The sequence below is a fragment of the Pipistrellus hanaki genome (assembly GCF_964339955.1).
Source record: "Pipistrellus hanaki genome assembly, chromosome: 15".
Classification (NCBI taxonomy): Eukaryota; Metazoa; Chordata; class Mammalia; order Chiroptera; family Vespertilionidae; genus Pipistrellus; species Pipistrellus hanaki.
In genome coordinates, this window is record NC_140517.1 from 49,285,939 (window position 1) to 49,308,286 (window position 22,348).

A 22,348-nucleotide genomic window follows, 5' to 3' on the forward strand; every position below is an offset into this window, starting at 1 on the left:
GCTGGGCCCCTGACTGCTCTGAACCCCAGTTCTGGGCCAGACCCCGGGGACTCAGGCTCAGCCATAGGGAGCTGGGCTGTAAGTCGGAACCCCGGGGTAGCGGAGAAAGGAGGTCCCGGAGGCGCGCACACTGCCCCCAGAGAAGGGACGGTCGGCTGTGCCGCGGGATTGCCCTGACGGGAAGGAGACTGGGGCTCCAGACTGCTCTGAACGCCACCTCCAACTCCACTTCCAACTGAACTGAACCCCAATACCGGGCTCATTGTGGGAGAGCATAGACTGTTTGGCAGCAGGCGAAAATCGAGGGCACCTTTCTCTCAGAGGCGCCAGCAGCGAGCACTGAAGGACCCGCATAGGGCGGGGCTGACGGAAGCCAAAGCTGCAGGCTCCACCCTGAAACCCCGTCCCATCTGTAACTGCGAAATGCGACAACAAAATAGATCACAAACGAAAGAAATGGAGGACAAAAAGTGTCTGGATATAGAGTTCAAATCTACGCTTATAAGGTTTTTCAAGAATTTCCTAGAAAAGATGGATAAGGCCTATGAGGATATGAAAAGAGATCAACTAGAATTAATAAGGAGTCAACAAGAAATGATAAGGGATCAACAAGAAATAAAGAATACATTGTCTGAAATAAAAAATATTCTACAGAGTCCTAAAAACAGAAGGGAAGATTGCAAGAATCAAGTCAAAGATTTGGAACATAAAGAGCCAGAAGACACTCCTCCACAGAAGCTAGAAGGCAGGAGAATCCAGAAAATTGAAGATAATGTAAGAAACCTCTGGGACAACTTCAAGCGAACCAACATCAGAATTATGGGGGTTCCAGAAGATGGGAGAGAGCAAGATATCGAAAACATACTGAAAGAAATAGTGACAGAAAACTTCCCCCACCTGGTGAAAGAATTTGACTTACAAGTCCAGGAAGCGCACAGAACTCCAAACAAAAGGAATCCAAAGAGGACCACACCGAGACACATCATTATTAAAATTCCAAGAGCAAAAGATAAAGAGAGAATATTAAAAGAAGCAAGAGCAAAGAAGGTAGTAACTTATAAAGGAGCACCTATACGATTGTCAGCTGACTTCTCAACAGAAACCATGCAGGCCAGAAGGGAATGGCAAGAAATATTCAAGGTGATGAATAGCAAGAACCTACAGCCCAAAATAAGCTACCCAGCAAAGCTATCACTCAGAATCGATGGCCAGATAAAGAGCTTCACTAATAACAAAGAGTTCAGTTACCGTCTCATGTACCCATTGGGAGAGTAAAGGAAATGCGATAATGAGGTTCAATGACAGGTAGATGCCATACAACCCGGATCCTGGCTGAGGGGGTCCTTCTCACGCATGAACTGACCCAAGGCCCAAGAGAGAGGCCCAGAGGTGGTGGGCTGGGGGAGGGGTCGTCCTTGGCCAGAAAGATCTTGAGCTGTGGTCAAAAGTGAGAGCTGTCAGGCGAAGGCGAAGGCTAGTCACACAGGTCTAGTGAACCACACAAATATTTGGGATTTTTTAGCTCCAAGTCAATGGGATAAATTTAAATCAACATATTGTATGAAAAGATTTCTGATTTAAAAAGGCAACCATGATATGAAAATGTCATGCAGAACGGCTCTATTGATTGTTAATGCTATTGATAATAAAATTCCAACGTTCACCTGGCCCCTGGATGGTCTGTTGGTCAGTATCTTAAGTTACTGATGTGGTTTTTGCATATAACTCTTACAAAAACCTTTAACACGAAGTCCATTTTCAGTTGAGTCAGATGAGACAGGATGGGTCTTGGTCCTGGAGGTTGGAAAGGAGAAAGAGAGAGAGAGGGAGAGAGAGAATTGTTGTTCCACTTATTTATGCATTCGTTGCTTGATTCTTGTATGTGGTCTTACCAAGGATTGAACTTGCTACCTTGGCATATCGGGATGATGCTCTAACCAACTGATTCACCCAACTGCACAGAATTTGTAAACAGCGCAATTGCTGAGTGTGGTTTGGTGTGGAGGGGAGTGTGGGTTACTGGGTGAGTTAGGTTGTGGAGGGAGAGTCGTGTTTGCTGGGGCTGGTGAGTTTAGCTCAACCTGACCATTCATAGCCTTGAATATCAGATGTGCAACTTGGATCTCTTTTGAAGGTGGAAACTGGTGAAGGGGTGCAGCAGGCAGGCTCAGACCAGATGGGGCTATAGGAAGGGTCCTCAGGAGGTGGGCAGAGGAGAGGAGTGGAGAAGGGGTGGCGCCTGGGTTGGAGGACCAGAAAGAAGGCTGACTGGATGACACAGATGAGACATCTTGAGTCTGTGGTGGGTGGGTGGGAGTCACTCCTCAGAAGGGCTCAATGGGGTCCATGCAGTGAGTTGATGGTCTCTGTGAAGTGCTCCAATGAGGAAGTGAAGGCTGCTCCACTCTTCTTGGTGCCTGGAAGTGCCAGGGAGGACCACCCCAGGGGAGAGGGAGGCCTGTGAGGTGCTGAGAAGACTGATTTCCATTTCTCAGAGGAAAGTAGGGCCCCACTGAGACTGTGGACTTTCCCTACACACTTCCCTTCACTGACTTCCTGTTTCTGTATGTCAGCACCATCTTTTTCTCCATGGCTCTCCTTGGAAACCTCTGAGTCATTGCTTCCTTCTTTGGGCCCCTCTTCCCCTAAGCAGGTCTCCTCCCTCACACTGGGAATTCCATCTCTAGCATTGAGCAAGCACCCACGTGGGGGGTGATCCATATTTCAACATGGACACAGACAGACTCGGGGACCTGCCACATTTTATGTTATTGATCTCCCAGCAAAGGACAATGATGTCAATGAAGAAAAAACGGGTTTGAGGAAATAATCAGCTATTTCACAAATTTGCTGAAAGTCATACATTTTCATGTTTAAGGAACCCAGTTATATATCTTCATGTCCATGGCAATATTGGTCATCATCAAACAGTCAAACTAGTAAAAATAAATTGCAAAGATCCAGAGAAAAATGGCACATTTCATACAAAGGAAACATGATTGAAGTGATTATAGGTTTCCTATCAGAAACCATTGTGGTCGGTAGATTTTTATTTTATTTTATTTATTTATTTATTTATTTTATTATTATTTTTTTAATATATTTTATTGATTTTATACAGAGAGGAAGGGAGAGAGATAGAGAGTTAGAAACATCGATGAGAGAGAGTCATCGATCAGCTGCCTCCTGCACACCCCCTACTGGGGATATGCCCGCAATCAAGGTACATGCCCTTGACCGGAATCGAACCCGGGACCCTTCAGTCCCCAAGCCGACGCTCTATCCACTGAGCCAAACCGGTCCCGGCGTGGTCAGTAGATTTTTAAAGTCCTGGGAGAAAAGAGGAGTCAACCTGGAATTCCTCTGGATGTATTCTTCAGGAATGGATGCAAAATATTCTCAGAGGAAGGAACACTGAGCAAATTTATTGCCAGCAGATGTGCTTAAAAGCAGTGATAAGTTATTCTGGCAGAAAGGAAAACATCCTAGAGGGACACTTGGAAATTCAAGAATAAACAGAGAACAAACCTATCTAAATAAATAGCTAAGTAAATGTCATAGCATATTTTTCTTCTCTAACGTCTAAAAAACTATGCATGGTTGCCTAAAGCAAATAATAAGTCGCATGATCTGGTGGGATGTTTAATGTATGTAGAAGTTACACATGTCACAACGATAGCATAAAGTAGTGAGGGTAGAAGGACCTACACGGCTGTAAAGCTTCTGCATTTTCCTTGAAGAAGTAAAATGTGAACTCTGTGTAGAATTTGTGAAATTGGGTGTCTATATTGTAATACTTACCACAGCCCCTTCAAAAAACATCATGCACACAGTTATAATTAGAATACCAGAAAATACATTAGAATGGAATAAAAAAACAAAAAACACTAAAAAGAAAACTAAAAAGAGGAACAGTAAGGGAAAAACAGAAGAGCAAGTAACAGGGGTGACATGCAGAAACAACGAATAATATGGGACACCTAAAAACAGCATGGCTAATAGTCACATTAAATGTAAATGCTGAAAGCACAGTTAAATGGCAAAGATTTTTTTAAAATATTTTTTTATTCATTTCAGAGAGGAAGGGAGCGGGAGAGAGAGATAGAAACATCAATGATGAGAGAGAATCATTGATTGGCTTCCTCCTGCACGCCCCCAACTGGGGATTGAGCCTCCAACCCAGGTATGTGCCCTTGACTGGAATCGAACCCAGAATCCTTCAGTCCGAAGGCTGATGTTCTATCCACTGATGCTCAAACCAGCCAGGGCAATGGCAGAGATTTGGGGGCTGAATCAAGAAGTTAGAGCCAACTATTTCTGATTGACAAGAGGTTAACTTTATTTTTTTATTTCTTTTTTTAATTATTAATGCTCACCCATGGAGATACATTTTCATTGAATTTAAGAGAGAGAGAGAGAGAGAGAGAGAGAGAGAGAGAGAGAGAGAGAGAGAGAGAGAAAGAGAGAATAGAGATGAGAAGAGAAATCCGTTAGTTTCCACTCACACCCTGATTACACCTATAATGTAGGTATGTGACCTGACTCAGAACTCAACCCACCACCTTTTGCTGCACTCCAACAAACTCAGCCACTGGGCCAGGGCGGCGAGGTTCACTTTAATATATGGTGCCAATCAGTTCAAAGCAAAACGATGAAAGGATGTATGATGCAAGCATTAGGCAAGAGGAAGCAGAAGTCTCTGTGTTGGTTTCCTATTGCTGCTGTAAGAAATGAGCAGAAACCTCGTGGCTTTAAACAAGATAATTTCTTATCTCCGGGCTCTGGAGGTCACAAGGACACAGTCAGTCTCCCTGGGCTGCCCTGGGGTGAGAAAGTGTCCCTGTTTCTTCTCGCTTCCAGGAGCTGCCTGTGGTTCTTCGTGCCTGACCCTTCCCTCCATCCTAACAACCTCCTGATTTCATCATCCTGTTTCTTGGTCTCTCCCCTGTGAAGACACTGGACTCACCCAAACCATCCAGGTTCATGTCCCCATCGCAAGAACCTTCGTTTCATCATGTTCCCTTTGGAAAGGTGTATTATCCTATTCATTGCCCACTTATCTGCCAACAGAAGGCATTTTCTCTCAGAGTTCCCGAGTGAAGCTGTGGAGCACCCGTATCCCAAAACATCACACCAACCAGACAGGACCCAGCAGTGGACAGTGGAGGGAGAGGCATCCCTTGTGTGGGCAGCTGTGTATCTAACATTTTGTGTGACTTCCCTTCACCCTCTGGAATCTCTGGTTATGGCACCAGGTTTACCTCTCTCATCGGACACTGGATGGCTACCTGGTGACAATACCCTCCTCAGGTATAGTTCCAGTTGCAAAGACCCTGGATATCATCGAGTTGTTCCTGGGAACCAGTGGCACATCAGGAGCAACTTTCTAAATGGCATTTAGCTCTCACCAGGCCGATGTGACTCAGTGGTTGAGCATTGACCTATGAGCCACAGGTCACAGTTTGATTCCCGGACAAGGCATATGCCCAATCCCAAGTGTGGGGTATGCAGGAGGCAGACTATCAGTGACTCTCTCTCTCATCATTGATGTTTCTACCTCCTTCTCCCTTTCTCTCTGAAATCAATAAAAATATATTTAAAGTAATGATAATAAATAGCATCTAGATCTCTATTGCAGGTGATGTGATGCCATAAACTCACAGGGGCTCAGCAGAGAATTCACACAGACCCCCTGCACACCAGATACTGCTAGCAGTATGGGGGCTGGCTGGTCCCATGGCCATGGGCCCAGGTTCCTGGAATGGGGCGCCATTCAAACCCACAGCCTTCTCAGTCACCTGGTAACTGACAAATCTGTCTTCTTAAGTATACCTGACATATGCTGCTTCCCACACCCAGAGTTGCACCCAGTTCTTTGTGTGTTTTTTTTTTTTGTGTGTGTGTGTGTTTTTTTTGTGTGTGTGTGTGTGTTTTTCTGTTAGTTTCCCCCACTTAGTTGGGTTATGATATGTCTTGGTGTGGATGTCTTTGGATTTAACTTATTCTGAATTTATTGGGTTTTATGAATATGTAGGCTTATGACTATTGACAATGATGGGGAAACTTCATCCATCATTTCCTGAGTAGTTGAAGTCTCATCCTCTGCTTCTAGGACTTTGGCCACATGGATTTTAGAGCATCCTGTGATGTTCCCAGTTTGTAGCTTCCTTGTTTGAATTTCTTATTAATTTATTTCTAGCCTGGTAAACTGTGTTGTGGGATGTGTCTTCCTTGTCTACTTCAGGAGAAGCTTGTGTAAGTATGTTGAGTGTGTGTATGTCCGTGTGTGTGTGTGTGTGTGTGTGTGTGTGTGTGTGTGTGTATTTAATACACGTATAGTATTCAGAAGCATTTACCAGGATATTTTTTAAGAAAATAAAAGAAGAAAAAGGTAAAGATAAAAATTATGAACAACAAAAAGACATCAAATACATACTTACCAACAAGTGAATCTAAAAATCAAATGAATAAAAAGTTTGGAGAACAGAATGGACTGGTGAATATAATGAAATCAGGGACATAGAAAGGGAGTAGACTGACAATTTCCAGCAGGAAGGGAGTCTGAGGGGTGTGGGAAGACATTGGACAAAAGTCTTATATCTATGGATGAAGACAGTAGTGGGAGGTAAGGGCATGGGGTGGGGTACAACATAGTGGGTACACAATTATATACTTTACAAACTGATCCCCTCCAATATTTCCAGTACCCACTTGGCAGTATACATAGTTATTACAATATTATTGACTTTATTTCCCATGCTTACTTTACACCCCTGTGACTGTTTTGTAGCTACTAATTTGTACATCTTAACCCCTTCACTTTTTTTCACCCAGTCAGTCTCCTAAGCCCCCTTCCCTCTGTCCATTCAGTCTTAATCCCTTTTCTAAAGAACCTTTATTTATTTGGTTGGTTCTTCCAGTGCTGAATAGAAATAGTGATGGTGAATATTCTTGTCACAGTATCGATTGCAGGCAAAACAACTTCTAGTTTTACCTTTAAACATTGTCTAACTACACTAATAAAAGAGAAAAATGCTAATTGACCATACCTTTGCTATGCCCACAGCCAATCAGAGTGAATATGCAAATTAACCCAACAAGATGGAGGTTAATTTGCATAAGCAGACCGAGAAGTGTGAAGCCTGCTGTGAGGGGAAGAGGGGTGGTGGAGGGAGCTACTGGAGTAGCTCCAGACAGAAGTGAGGACTTGCTGGGAGTGAAGCCAAGGGCCTGTTCTTGTACGAATATCATGCAATGGGCCTCTAGTATAATATATATATAAAAGGCTAATATGCAGTGTCCCCTTGGGAATTTGATTCCTGCACTGACCATCAGTGGGTGGCGTGGAATGAAGGAAGGCCCCAGCAGGCAGCTGGAAGGCCCCAATTGGCCATGATCACCAGCCAGTCCTAGGGACCCTACCTATGCACAAATTTTGTGCACTGGGTCTCTAGTTTATTTTATAAAGAGTTTTAAAGACACTTGGACAAAAGACATTGGACAAAAAGAACTCTCTTTTATTTTCTGAGGAGTTTTTTATCACAAGTTGATTCTGTATTTTATCAAAACGTTGCCTCTGTGAATATAAAAGGTACTTATTCTTTTGATAAAAGAGATATTTATTCTCTGTTGATATTTTGTCTTTTAATATTTGAGTTGTATTGATTAACTTTTTGAAATATGAAACCCACTATGTCTGCCTGAAAACACACACCTGTATGGTCATATTAGATTATCCACTTTATGTATTGACAGATCTTGTTTAGGTATATAGGTTTTATTTTTTAGATCATTTTATTTAATTAGTTATTCAAATTTATCTGTATTATTGAAAATATTACAGATGTCCCCATTTTTTCCCCATTGACCCCTCCTCCCTGCCTCGGTTCCCTCTCCAGGCCTTCACCTCACTACTGTCTTGTGTCCATGGGTTTATGAATATATGCATATAAGTGCTTTGCTTGATCTCTACCCTTCCCTTTGAGGATCATCAGTCGGTGGCAAGCTTCTGCCTGAGTATTTTGTTGAGGATTCCCTATCTAAGTTCCTGTGAGAGGGCTTCCTGTGACCTTGCCAGTTTGCAGCTTCCTCATTTGAATTTCTTATCAATTTATTTCTAGCCTGATAAACTGTGTTGGGCAGATATGCCTTCCTTCTCTATTTCATGAGAAGCTGGTATAAGTTTGTTGTGTGTGTGTGCATGTCCATGTGTATGCCCCTCTATGTGTGTGTGTGTGTGTATGTGTGTGTGTGTGTGTGTGTATCTGCGCATGTCTATGTGCATGTCCATATGTGTGTGTGTCCGTGTGTGTGTGTGTGTGTGTGTGTGTTTCATACATGCATAAGTGTTCAGAAGCATTTACCAGCGAGGCTTTCCCGACTCCAAGTTCACTTCGCAGGAAAGTTTTAAATTACGAGTCAATGTATTTAATATACGTGACAGGTCAGAGTTTCAGGTTTCACACACATATGAGTGAAATCATACGACTCTTGTGCTTTCCTGCCTGAGTTACTTCACTTAGCGTGCAACTCTCCGGATCCATCCCATGTTGTAGCAAATGGCAGTACTGCATCTTCTTTTTATGGCCGAGTAGTATTCCATTGTATATTTGACCACATCTTCATTCAGTCAGCCGCTGAAACACACGTTGGCTGCTTCTTTGTGCTCCCATAATGCGTTTCCAGTATATTCATTCATGGTTCTTAATTGTCCATTTCATAGGTCTGATGTGTAATATTTACATTATCATTCAGTTAAAGCATTCTCTTATTTCCGTTTTGGTACTAAAGTCACACATGGATTATTGATAAGTCTCTCTCTCTGTGTGCTTTTTTTAATTACAAAAAATAGAGATATTATTTATCTTCAATTGTAGAATCTGGTGACTCCCAGTGGGTCCCAGAAGCTGCTGGTGGCCACATGTGGTCTCCAGGCTGGCTGTGGTCATGAGCTAAGTGTCTATAAGAGCAGTTCCCATGTCTTCTGGTGGGGGGGTCCCTGCCCCTCCTTGGAATGTGGGGTCTCCCCTTTAGGCTAGTGGATGGCTAGAGCAGCATACACACTGGGCTCATCTGGGGGCTCCTCTGATGGGGAGGAAGGGAGTGTGCATGTCTTCCTTCTGAGGGTTGAGGGGTTCAGATGGGCATAGGTCACATCTTGGGGGATGTCAGATACAGCAGCCTGGAGCAGGGGAGGGGAAAAGAGAAAGATGACACTTGGTTGGGGTTAGGGGAGCCTTGGAGGTCTGGCAGAGAATGGGACACACCGGAATGTCTACCTGTCTGTCCTCTTCTGTTTGTCTGCCCTTTGTGTCCAGCAGTCCCTGTGTCAGGGAGGAAGGAGAGGTGGCCATTTCCTGCCTGGTTCCTGGTCTTGAGTGGCTTACATGGGGGCCATCATCCTGCCTGGACTGAAGGAGACAGTGAGACAGAACAGTGTCTCCCTCTATTCCACAGTAGAAATCCTCCTGTCAATCATCCGTATGTTGCCAATTATCCATCTCCTGGTGGAATCGGCAGGGCCTTCCCGAGCCTTGGGGCCTCTGGATGCTTCTGTGGTTCTGACTCTCATCCTAACGCGCTCTCTCTCGCTCACTGGGCTCCAGCCTCATGGCCCTCCTCCTGAAGAAGCAGGCCCTGCCTCAGGACCTCTGCACCTGCTCTTTCCCTGTGCCCCACCATGCACTCTATCCCCTCCTCTTGCTTTATGTTCCTTCACAGCACTTTGCTCTCTGGGACACTGTCTGCTTGTTTGCATATTGTCTCCCTAGCCCACAGGTGAGCTCGAGGCGTGTGGACACAGTGTGGCTCAGGGCAGCACCATGTTCCCTAAATGGAGCCGGTAAACAGTGAGCCCCTCACATCTGCTGGGTGAATGAATGAAGGGGTCCTGGGGACCTGTGGTGAGTCACTCATTCCTGCCTCCTCCTGAGACCTGGGGCTGCACAAGGTCAGACTGAGTACGAAGGGCCAGCAAAGGGGGCACTGTAGGAGGGGCCATGAGGTCACAGGTAAACCAGGAGGAGTGAGTCACAGCAGGATGACCTGGGGGCCCAGAGGGGAGGTCAGTGTGGACGCTGCTGAGAAGCAGGTGAGGTGAGACAGGGAAGGGTCCACTGGATTAAATGGGAAACAGAAGGTCCTTGGTGGCCTGGACAGGAGCAGGGGTCTCACCAGAGGGTACAGCTCCATGCTCTTCCCAGGTGGGTCCTTCATGGCAGCATCTACTGGGGCAGAACAGGGGTGTCTCCTGGAAGGTCCCCGAGATCTCAGGGCTGCAGACCCTGCCTGCTCCCAGATGGGCCACTAACCCAGGGTGAGGTGCAGAGCCAGGTCAGGCAGTGTGCATCTCAGTCCTTCTCACCCTTGGCCCCGCAGCCTCCCATCTGATCCCTCCCCCATCATCTCCTAAAAACCCTGTGACACCCCCTGCCCAGGCAGCTGTCTCTTCCTCTCACAGAGGTGCTCTTCCTGGGTGTCCACAGCTGGGCTGGAGCTGGGGTGGGGGTGGGGGGAAGACAGGAGAGTTAGGGGCAGAGCTGGGCCACAGGATCTGGATGTTTGGGGACTTTGGGGCAGGAATTACCTGATCTGCTGGCCTCTGTCCTTGGGCTCTGGGTGTGTGGTCCCTGCAGGAAGTTGGACATGAGTCCCTCTCTGGGCTGATCAAGAGGGACAGTCTCAGCCCTGGGAGGTTAGAAACAACCCCCCCCCCCGCCCAACCCCACACCACCCCATCCCGTGATTCCACTGAAAACGAAGAAACCTTAACATACCGTGTGTGTAAGTTTCCTACTGCGTGGCATTGACAATAATGAAAGGTTAGCTTAGATACAAACACCTGTGCTGACATTGAGTGCTTTCTTTCTACATTTTCTGGTTTGAGCTTCTGGAGAAATCCTTTTCTCAGCTCACCTTCTGCATCTATTCGGTTTCCTGTGGCAGGTGCTCTGAGCCCCTCTCCATCCTGTGCCCCAGGTCACCCCGTTCCCTACTCACCCGACATCCTGCCTTTGCTCTGACATCGGTGTCGGAGGAGGAAGAATAGGAGGAGGGAGAGCAGCAGGACCAGGGCCACCGAGACCCCAATCAGGATGTTCATGTTCCATTTGGGACCTTGGGCATGAGTGACGTCATGAATGAGCCAGTGAAGCCATTGAATGAGCACCTACTGTGTGTGAGGCCCATGCTGGGGCCTGTCACTCATCTCTCACCTCACACAGTCATGCACCAGGGATTGATAACCCCATCACCCACTTCACTGAGGTTCAGAGAGGTTAACCACGTGCTCCAGGTCACACAGCCTGGACTGGGTGGGGCTGGAAGCCAGGACTGTGGGTTCCCTGTGCTGGCCTCACGCTGCCCCGAGGGGGACACCAGCTTCATTTTCTGGCTCCTCCTTTGCAGGGGCCTGTCCACGTCTCATCTGGAGCTGAAGGTCCTTTCTCATTACCCGCCTCCAGCACAGCAGGGACAGGAGTGGCAGGGTGAGGGTTGGACTCTGAGTATCTCCTGGATCCCTCTCCACCTTGCATGCCCTGATGCCTCCTTGGGAAGGTCAGGATGGCCTGGGGCCTCTGCCTTCCTGAGCTCTGTGAGGCCCTTATGTCACCTCATCTCCCAGGATGGGACCAGGGATGAGCAGACAGGAACCTGACACTCAGAGGAGAGAAGGGACTGCCCAGCCCCACAGCAGGAGCAGCAGAGCCAGGAGCTGACCCAGGGCTGATTCATCCTGTTCCCTCCTCTGAGCTGAGCCTGAGCTGAGGGGGAGGACTGAGGGCCCAGACCCTTGTCCTTCCTATCTCTCCCTGTACAGTGTCACTGTCACTGAGACAGAGGGGACAGGTCCCGTAACATCATGTCCTGGGGGTTTCCCTGTGAGGCCCCTCTCCCAGGAGGTCAGGGCCAGAACCGACAGGAAATCTAAGCTCTGGACAAGGATTCTCTCCTTTTACACCTTTAGACACTGAGGCCCAGACAGGGGAAGGGCGGGTCAAAGTCAGTGTCTCTCAAGGGTTGTAAATCTTTTCATGTCTCAGTCCCTGTTCCCCATGGAGGGAACCACAACCTCCCTACCAAGAACCTCATTTAAGCCTAAACCGGTTTGGATCAGTGGATAGAGCATCAGCCTGTGGACTGAAGGGTCCCGGGTTCAATTCCGGTCAAGGGCATGTACCTTGGTTGCAGGCACATCCCCAGTAGGGGGCGTGCAAGAGGCATCTGATTGATGACTCTCATCGATGATTCTGACTATCTCTCTCCCTTCCTCTCTGTAAAAAAATCAATAAAATATATATTTAAAAAAAGAAAAAAGAAAAAAAAAAGAACCTCATTTAAGCCTCTGTAGGCCTGACTCAATGGGGCAGAGGGGACCGATCCTCAGAGCCTCCTAAGGATCAGGATGGATGAGGGTTTGGTGCTGCCTTCTCCCAGTTGAGTCCAGCCCTCCCTCCAACTCTCCCTCCCCCACAATTCCCTCTGCCATGACCACCCACCTGTCTCCTGCCTCACTTCCCCCTTTTAGGCCTGATTCTGTGGTGGAGGAAGGGTGAATTTTCAGAGTCCCTGGAGGCCTGCGGTCCCCCTGAAATATCTCCTGGAATCCCTGCATCCCTCCCCTGGGACATAAGCCTATCTTAGGTGTCAGGAGGTCATTAGGTCCTCTGAGAGACTCAGAACCATCCTGGGGTGCTCTAGCTTCCTTTGAGCAGAAGGGACCCAGGGGCTTATCAGCTGTGGGCATGGGCCATGTGGGTGGGGTGCTGGGGTCCCAGAGGTTCCTGGGAAGGAGGACAGAAGAGGGTAAGAATCTGGGACGGACCCTGGAGTCCCCACCTCACTCAAACTCCTCCTGCATCTGCACTGTGGCCACTCAAACCCTCCCACTGCCCACCTGGCACCTTCAGGATTGAGGTGAGGGGGCGGGGTGCATGGGACGTTGGGAAGGGTCTCTGAAGTGCAAATGTCTTCTGGGTGACCAGCCCTAGTGTGCCCCCACTCCATTCCAGCCCATGATTGTTCTCAGGATAGAACCCTGAGCTGACAGCTCAGCAGACAGGGTCAGGGGCCCTCACCTGAGACCAGGAGCTCCAGGGGCTCACTGGGGTGTGAGAGCAGGAAGGGGGAGGAGCTGAGTGAGCTGTAGCACCTGTAGGTTCCCCTATGGGCTAAGGTCACAGGACTCATGGAGAACTCTGCCTGGTAGGGCCAAGCTCGGTGCTCTGCTTTCAGACGCAGCGGGGGGTCGGCTGCCCCCTCCTTGGACAGAAGGAAAGTGTCGCTCAGGCTCTGTGACTGACACAGCAGGGTCATGTTCTCTCCTGAGGCCACCCTGGGGCCTGGCTGCACCGAGAGGGAGGGTCTGTCAGACAGGTATCCTAGAGAGAGGGAGGGAGGGAGAGTGAGGGCTGCTTATCCCCCTTGTTCTGCCCTGAGAGTCATCAGGCCTCTCTCTGAGGACCCTCCGATCTGTCTGTCTCTGTTTCTCTGAGTCTCCCCTCTCCCCTCCCACCCACAGCCTCTCTGTCTCTCTCCCTCCCTGGGGCCTGAACTTTCACTCTGGCCTCACCACCTGAGACACCTCCACCCCCAGCAGGGCCTGTGCAGAGTCTGGGTCCCTGACTGAACCCACTGGCTCCTCACCTGCCACCAGGATGTCCAGGGGGTCGCTGGGGGCCGACCACTCAGAGGAGAGGTTGTATCCACCGTAGCATCTGTATCGGCCTCCCTGGGAGCTTCTCATAGTGCTCAGGGGGAAGTGGGCCTGAGAGAGCCCAGCCTGGGGCTGCAGGACTAGGCTCTGGAGGAGTTTCCATCCCCCCTCCTTGTGCAGAGCGAATCTGTCATAGCCGACATCAGAGCGACACTGGAGGGTCAGGCTCTGTCCAGAGGCCACGATGGGGCCCTGCTGGCTCCGGAGGGAGGGCTTCCCAGACTCACCTGCGGAGACCATAGGTGAATTGCAAGGGTTGCTACTCCCATAAACCCTTTTACCTCTCCTGGCCGGCAGGTCTCACTGTCTCTCTCTGTGTCTCTTGTCCAGGGTCCTCTGTACCTACCTACCACCCATCTCTCACAAGGGGCTCCTCTCCCAGCAAAGAAGCCAATAATGTGTCTGGTGCCTCAATCCATGGATGGGGCAATAATTGGACTCACCTGAGACCAGCAGCTCTAGGGGCTCACTAGGATATGACCACACGTGGGGTCTGTCCCTGTGGCAGCCATAGCATCTGAACGCCCACCAGTAGCTGGCAGTCACTGGGCCCACAGGGAACAGGGCCTGAGTCTTCCCACTGGCGTATTGTGAGTCCAGGGCCCAGGAGAGCCTGTGATCTCCTTCCTTAGTCAGAATGAATATGTCAAATCCCTCCGATGTGCCACACTGAAGGGTCACGTTTCCTCCTGAGGGCACGATAGGGCTGGGCAGGGCTGAGAGGCTGGGTTTGCTGTAGGATCCTAAGAGAGGAGGAGGCAGCATGTTAAATGGGCTCACACCTCCCTCATGTCCCCCAGGGCTGGGCTGTGAGAGGGAGACACCCTGAGAGCAGAACCCCTTCCTGAGGGCAGAGCCTGAGGCTGGGACCCCTGAGTGTCCTCTCACCTGTGGTCACCACTAGCTCCAGGGGGTCACTGTGCTCTGACCAGCCAGCAGGGCTGCGGTAGAGACAGCCATATCTCCCAGCATCACGTTCTGTCATGTATGTGATGGAGAACTTGGCTCTGTCCCCAGGCTCCAGTTGCTCCTGTCTTTTCAATGGTCGTGGGCTTCTCTCTTTCTCTAGATGATACTCCTTAGCCCCTGGGGTCCCCTGACACCAGATGATCACGGGGCTTCCAAAATGGATCACAGAGCCTGGCTCAGCCCAGATGGTGGGTTTGGGGAGGGTCCCTAGAAGAAAGCCAGTTGCTGGGTTTTAAGACATTCCCACCCTCAGTTCAGAGCTCTCAGCCAAGGACTTTCCCCAACATTCCCCGTCTGTCAGCTCAGAACTGCTCTTCTCCATCCCAGGCTGCCTGTGGTGCGGTCCCTCTTCCACAGTGAAGAGTGGGACCTGGGACACGTGGGTAGACTCACCTGCCTGCACTGGGGTCCAGAGGCCCACACTCAGCCCTGGAAGAGAGTCCCTGTGAGAGATTTGCCCTGAACCCTGAGCAGCTCCCTCCTCCCCATGAGCCCCCTGAGTCCTGGGGTCCTGACAGACCAGGGCTCCCAGCTCCCTCCCCCCCCCCCCCAACTATCTCACCGAGGCAAAGCAGGGCCGTGAGGGTAGGGGTCATGGTGTCTCCTCTGTCTGTACCGTGCTGAGCTAATGGAAGAGGCCACAGTGTCCTCTGAACAGACAGACACAAAGGGTGTGGCCCTCGGAGGCGGGCCTTCCTGGTCACAGGCTCTCATGTCAACAGCACCACAGAAAGAGGAACATTCGCCTCCCAGAGCCTGCTTCTGGTTTCCATGGTGAAGCAGGATATAGATCTGCAGAGTCTTGAGATGCGCCTTGCAGGTGTGGTGGCCCAGGGCAAGTCCTTCCCTGTCAGAGCCTCCCCCACGGGGTTTCCTTCCTCCCCAGCCCATCCATCAGTACCTCCCTGGGTTCCTTACCATAGACAGTGCCACCTGGGTCCTGGAGATGCTTCAGGAAGACTTGGGCCCCTGGGGCCTGCAGAGCTCAGATCAGCAGGGACACATTCACCCTCTCCATGTGCAGCTCAGGGTGATGTCCCTGTGACAGTGAGCACAGAAGGAAATGCAGGAAAATAAGGGAAGGAAAGACGTCTCTTCCGGCCCTGAGTGTGGCTTCTTCTTCTTTTTTTTATTTTTTATCACAGCCTCCCTCTTGGACTTCTCTCTCTTATCCTTGGCCACAGCATCTACCGAAACTTCTTGGGGACAAGCTTCTGAGTCATAGTTCCTCCTCAGTGCCCCTCATTTCCTGTGTTAAAGTCTCCCCTTCAACCTGTGGTCCAGCCTTCAAGCATTAGGGCATGTTGATTTGGGTTATAGTTATGATTTTGACTTAAATAAAATAAAATATGTATTAATTATGTAATATATTTACTTAGTTGTGTTTTAGTATTATTTTTTCACTGCCTACAAGAGACCCTGGAAGCTCTCATTAAGATCCTTGAGTAACCTTATAACCATTATTTTGAATTCTGTATCAAGTAGTTTGTTTACTTCCCTATCATTAAGTTCTTGAAGAAGAAGAAGAAGAAGAAGAAGAAGAAGAAGAAGAAGAAGAAGAAAAGGTAATAAATATGAGTGATAAAATGGCAATAAATACATATCCTTCAATAATTGAATCTAAAGATCAAAATAAATTAAAAAGCTGAATGGATACAAACTCACAGATTCAGAAAACAAATTGATTCTCACCCGATGAGAGGGGGCGTGGGTGATGGTTGGAAAAAAGTGAGGGGATTAAAAAGCACAAATCAGTTGTTACAGAAGAGTCATGGGAATGTATGCACAGCATAGAATAATTATAGTCAATAATATTCCAATATCTATGTATGGTGTCAAGATGGATATAAGATTTATCAGGATGATCACTTAGGAAATTATATAATGTCTCATCACCAGGCTGTACACCTGAAACTAATATTGAATTGTATATCAACTGTAGTTGAATAATAAAAAAATGATTAGAGAACTTTAATTAAAGGTTAAAAGCTACTTGACAGAAAACTCCTACTTCAATAAGAGGTAGTAGCTATTAAAATGTTTTAACTTATTACCAAACATTAAAAGATTAATGGACTGGCTCAAGGGTTAGGTCAGAGAACACCCAACAGCAAAATCAGATGTATGCAGCCATCCAATCTGATCCCAAACAAAATCATTAAAGGGTACATTGAATAAATAACAAATGTGTTGTCATTATTTAATAACATTAGCTGGTTGCTATATAAATATTCAACAATATGATACAAAAATGTGTTATAAAATTCATTTTTTTTAAATAAATTTTTATTGTTCATATTATTACAAAAGTTCCTTTCCCCCCCCTTCTCACCCCACCTTCTGCCCTTTCCCCACCCCCCATTGTCCTCAGCCATAGGTGCACAGTTTATGTTCAGTCTCTTCCCACATCCCCCTCTCCACTTTTCCCCAAGAATAAACAGTTCACTCCCCTTCCATACCTCTGATTCTATTATATTCAACAGTTAATATTGTTCCTCAGATTTTTTTTTTTTTTAGTTTCCTTGGTTTTTAGATTCACTTGTTGATAGTTACGTATTTGTTGTTCATAATTTTTATCTTTATTTACTTTCTTTTCTGAAAGAACCCCCTTCAGCAATTCATATAATTCTGGTTTGGTGGTGATGAACTCCTTTAGCTTTTTTTTTATTAGTGAAGCTCTTTATCTGACCTTCGAATCTGAGTGATAGCTTTGCTGGATAGATTATCTTTGGCTATAGGTTCTTGCTATTCATCACCTTGAATATTTCTTGCCATTCCTGTCTGGCCTGCATGGTTTCTGTTGAGAAATCAGCTGACAATCGTATAGGTGCTCCTTTATAGGTAACTACCTTCTTTGCTCTTGCTTCTTTTAATATTCTCTCTTTGTCTTTTGCTCTTGGAATCTTAATTATGATTTGTCTTGGTGTGGTCCTCTTTGGATTCCCTTTGTTTGGAGTTCTGTGCGCTTCCTGGGCTTGTAAGTCTAATTCTTTTATCAGGTGGGGGAAGTTTTCTGTCACTATTTCTTTCAGTATATTTTTGATATCTTGCTCTCTCTCATCTTCTGGGACCCCCATAATTCTGATGTTGGTTCGCTTGAAGTTGTCCCAGAGGTTTCTTACATTATCTTCAACTTTCTGGATTCTCTGGCCTTCTTGCGTCTGCGGAGGAGTGTCTTCTGGCTCTTTATGTTCCAAATCTTTGACTTGATTCTTGCGATCTTCCATTCTGTTTTTAGGACTCCATAAAATATTATTTATTTCAGACAATGTATTCTTTATTTCTTGTTGATCCCTTATTATTTCTAGTTGATCCCTTTTCATATCCTCATAGGTCTTGTTTATTTTATCGGCCTTTTCTAGGAGATTCTTGAACAACCTTATAAGTGTGGTTTTGAACTCTATATCCAGTCGCTTTTTGTCCTCCATTTCTTTCGTTTGTGATCTATTTGGTTTAGGCATTTTCGCAAGCAGCTTTCCTGATGGGGTGGGGTTTCAGGGTGGAGCCTACAGCCTTGGCTTCCGTCAGCCCCGCCCTTTGCGACTCCTAAGACTCAGGGTCCTTCAGTACTTGTTGCAAGTGCCTCTGAGAGAAAGGTGCCCTCGATTTTCGCCTGCTGCCAAACTGTCTATGCTCTCCCCCAATGAGTCCGGTATTGGGGTTCAGTTCAGTTGGTAGTGGGATTGGAGGTGGCGTTCAGAGCAGTCTGGAGCCCGTCTCCTTCCTGTCAGGGCAATCCCGCGGCACAGCCGGCCGGCCCTTCTCTGCGCACAGTGTGCGCGCCTCCGGGACCTCCTTTCGCTGCTTCCCCGGAGTCCCGCCTTACAGCCCGGCTCCCTATGGATGAGCCTGGGTCCCCAGGGTCTGGCCTAGAATTGGGGTTCAGAGCAGTTGGAGCTGGGCCCAGCACAGTCAGAGCTTTTCTCTCCTTCCCGCTTGGGACCACCCGCCAGGCACTCGGCCTCCCTCCTCTCCGGCTCCGTCCTCTCCGCATGCTGTGTCTCCGTACCTTGGGCTTTTCCAGCTCCTCCGCGCCTCCTTCTGGTTTTCTCTTTGCGTCTTGTTGTAGAATTTCCAGTCAGTCGACTTTCCTGTAGTTCTGGGTAATGTCCATTTTATATTTTAGTTGTATTTTATTGAAATTGTTGTGTGCGGCTGCGGCTAGTTGCCTACCCGAGCAGCCATCTTGGATTCTCTCTATAAAATTCATTTTTGCTTTAAAAATACTATGTGAAGCAGCCACTGATCTTATGACATGTCCTTGAAGTACAAAAAGTCTGTAGATAATTGGAGACTGAACTGAACATTTATAAGATCAATGGAATGGGTGGGGAAAAAACTTTTTATAAAAACAAATGACATAAATTCTTGATCTAATATGTACAAATTATAAAGCTTTGTATTATACACATTATACAAATATGCATAAAATTATTTGTAATAGATAAATAATAAAGTAATGTATGTAGCAACGGGAGGAATTTGTGTATTTAAGGCTCTTATTGTACCTACAGTATTTATCATGTAATAGGCTAATCAGACAGTCTCTTTACATCTGTTCAAACTGCTCTCACATACGTTACATTCCTAAGAATGTTGCAATTTAATTAGCAGTCAGCCCTAAGAAGATATGAAAAGTCTCAAACCAGCCTGAAATAAGTAACATGTGAAATCAGAAAATAGTTGCCTGAATTTATGTATGATTAGGGAAGAGAATGATGGACTTATATCATATCAAAACTTGGAAGCTGTCAGAAAGGAAGGGCAGACATCCAGAGAGACATTAGCAGGCCTGCAGAACAAGGGATTTCTACCGCCATGCCTTCATTCAACATCAATTCTGACCACCACCCACAGATGAGGGTTCCCTTGTGGAAGTGTGGGAGTCTAGCAGAGAAGGTAGAACACTTGGCCAGAGCAAAATTTTGAGAATATACACATGGAAGAGGATATGAAGAAGAGTTTCTTTCAGAACCAATCCCAATCTGGAACCACTCCAGGGGTGTGACAGAACAGCACCACCTGATGGATGTGAACCCTATCAATGGAATCACGCCCCCACATCCACAATGCTGGGCTTGACAACAGTTCAGATCCTAGGGCCATTGTGGGGCCGAAGCTCTCATGGACCTCATTCAAATTCTCTTTTTTAAATATACTTTTTTTTTTAAAAAAAATTATTGATTTCTGAGAGGAAAGAAGAGGGAGAGAGAAATGAGAGCATCATTGTTGAGAGAATCATTGGGAAGCTGACTCCTGTATACCCCCTCCTGAGGATCAAGCCCTCAAACTAGACACGTTCCCTTGACTGGATTAGAACCCAGGACCCACCAGTTCCTAGTCCCATGTTCTATCCAATGAGTCAAATCGGCTAGGTCCCAGTTTAAATTCTGAATGGCATCTCAGGTGCTATTGGCCATTTGCTTCCTTCAGGGCCCCAGTTTCTCACCCGGAAAGACTCCCTGTGGGATTGGACTCAGGTGTGACTGATGAGACAGGGGAGGCCATGGGTGTGGAAAACACAATGTGGACATGGGAAGGGTTTGCTGCTGCACGTGATCAACAACCACTTGGTGGTTGATGTGGTCACTCGTGAAGGGTGTGGTTGCCCCTCTCCCCCAGTTCGTCTGCACCCCACTAACTTGTGTGGGAAATAATGAGGGTCATAGAACAGAAATGCTCTATCTGTGAGTAGTGACTAGTAGACTTATGAGTCATCAAATGAGCGTTGAGAAGAAAGCGGCCATGATTCCAGAAGACTCTGTGGTTTCCATCCTGAACAAAACCTGCCAACATTTTCTAACTTGTAACCATCATCATGGATTTCCTGGAATTCCTTTATTTCTTTTATTTGTGTGGTTTATCTTAGTTATCTGTTCCTAAATAATACACAATGTCTTCTTTTCTTTAATGTCTCCTTTTTATTTTTACTTTTATTTCTTGAAGGTTTTTCTTTCTTTTGTTTCTTTAATTAATTTCTTTATTGATTAAGGTATCACATATTTGTCCTCAACCCCCCATTCCAATTCCACCCCCCCCCACTCTTGCCCCCACCCCCCTTTTGTTCTTGACCACTGGTTAGGCTCGTATATGTGCACATAAGTCCTTTGGTTGATCTCTCCCTTTTACCCCTCACTCCCTTTGAGGTCAAACATTCTGACCCATGGCTCCTTATCTCTGGGTCTGTTCTTGTTCATAAGTCTATGTTGTTCACCATGCCTTTCAGCATAACGATTATTGCTTGTCTCATTTTTGATTCTTATAAGTATATCCAGTAGGACACAATCTCACTCATCTAATGCCTCCTTTTTAATGTTGGGTAAATAGAATAGTTCCAAACACATAGTTTTATTTTCTTCTACCTGTATTAGCTATGATGTGTGAACGTGGATATACATGACCTTTGTGATTTCAATTTGTACGTGTTGGTTGACATAAACTATCTGAATTTTTACACATAACACCAACGTTTCCCTTTTCTTTTCTGATGCATGTAATTTTATAGTGGTTTTCTTGGTGGAGAGGGTTGGGGGGAAAAAATAACTCTTTTCAATGTCCTTGTGTGTGATGCACATGTGCACATTTTCTCTATGGTATGTACTTAAAGTCGAAGCTGTGTGTCTCTAGCTAGATGAGTGTCATGTGGTCTCTGAATTGTTGAATACAATTGACACTCCTATAAGTCATGCAGTAGGATTCTATGGACTCACGATTCTCTCCCACAAGTGATATTAAGACATTCCATTGTGCATCTCACCTGGATAGGTGGGGTTTGTGCTCTTGTGTTTTCACAGGAACTGTGCCCAAACCTTCAAGTAGAAACCATCCTGACACATCAATGGGAAGGGGCATAGACGCACTGTGGGGCGATCAGTGTGGTGTTAATGTTGTCCCACATCGGCTTGTACCACTTTTGAAAGTCAGTTCGTGCATTACCTACCAAGTCTGCGTGAGGACCTCACATGGGCACTTGACCTTGGCCACGAAGGGGGCATATACACCAGAGAAAGTGGCAAATGACAGGAATGAGCGATTTTTTATATTAAATTTATTGGGGTGCCATCGGTAAATGACATGACATAGGTTTCCAGGGGCACGTCTGTAACACATCATCTGTGTGTTGTACTGTGTTATGGACAATGGGGTTTTCAGAGGCAGCGCAGACCAGGCAACCCCTTCAAACAACCAGGTCTCCATCCCAAAGGTTGAGGCTTCTGCAGAAAGCACACAGGTGGCCTCAGAGGCAGGTGAGGGGCGTGTGGAGCTCCTGTGGGGTTCTCTCTTACAGGATGGATTGTGTAGTCTATAGCAGTGTTTTTCAACCTTTTTTGGGCAAAGGCACACTTATTTCATGAAAAAAATCACGAGGCACACCACCATTAGAAAATGTTAAAAAAAATTAACTCTGTGCCTATATTGACTATATATAAAGTAATTCTCTTGAATAGGAATCAAATAAACACAAAGAAAGTATTTTATAATTACTTTATTATGAAATATTAAGTAAACAAAATAGTGAAAAATTATAAAATTCTTGTCTTGTCTGCACCTACGGCACACCAGGCAAGATCGCGGAACAGCGGTTGAAAAATGCTGCTCTATAGATGGAGGACAGTAGATGGCATGCTCTGAACTCAGGTGAAGAGGACTCCATATAGACACGAA

At 46.7% G+C, this 22,348-nt stretch overlaps 2 protein-coding genes across 3 annotated transcripts in view; both read right to left on the reverse strand.

Moving 5' to 3' along the window:
* The window catches only part of LOC311633911 (immunoglobulin superfamily member 1-like), a 67,869-nt gene that overhangs the window by 40,289 nt on the left and 5,232 nt on the right, over positions 1-22,348 (reverse strand). The window contains exons 8-11 of the mRNA XM_084906917.1: positions 14,603-14,890; positions 14,158-14,457; positions 13,645-13,941; positions 13,077-13,379 (exon numbers count right to left, since the gene is read on the reverse strand). Of these exons, the coding sequence (XP_084763043.1) occupies positions 13,077-13,379; positions 13,645-13,941; positions 14,158-14,457; positions 14,603-14,890 (1,188 nt within the window). The remainder of the gene's footprint in view (positions 1-13,076; positions 13,380-13,644; positions 13,942-14,157; positions 14,458-14,602; positions 14,891-22,348) is intronic.
* On the reverse strand, positions 7,505-13,267 carry LOC311633656 (leukocyte immunoglobulin-like receptor subfamily B member 5). Of its 2 annotated transcripts, XM_084906632.1 has the most exons (7): positions 13,151-13,267; positions 10,999-11,115; positions 10,586-10,628; positions 10,458-10,495; positions 10,174-10,226; positions 9,267-9,410; positions 7,505-9,181 (listed from the first exon to the last, which is right to left on the reverse strand). In XM_084906632.1, exons 2-7 carry the CDS (start codon positions 11,099-11,101, stop codon positions 9,035-9,037), a joined length of 528 nt encoding a protein of 175 aa, XP_084762758.1. In that variant the 5' UTR covers positions 11,102-11,115; positions 13,151-13,267; the 3' UTR covers positions 7,505-9,034. The 2 variants fall into 2 exon arrangements, with proteins under 2 accessions (XP_084762758.1, XP_084762757.1); XM_084906631.1 differs by lacking the exon at positions 13,151-13,267 and having other exon boundaries at positions 10,999-13,041.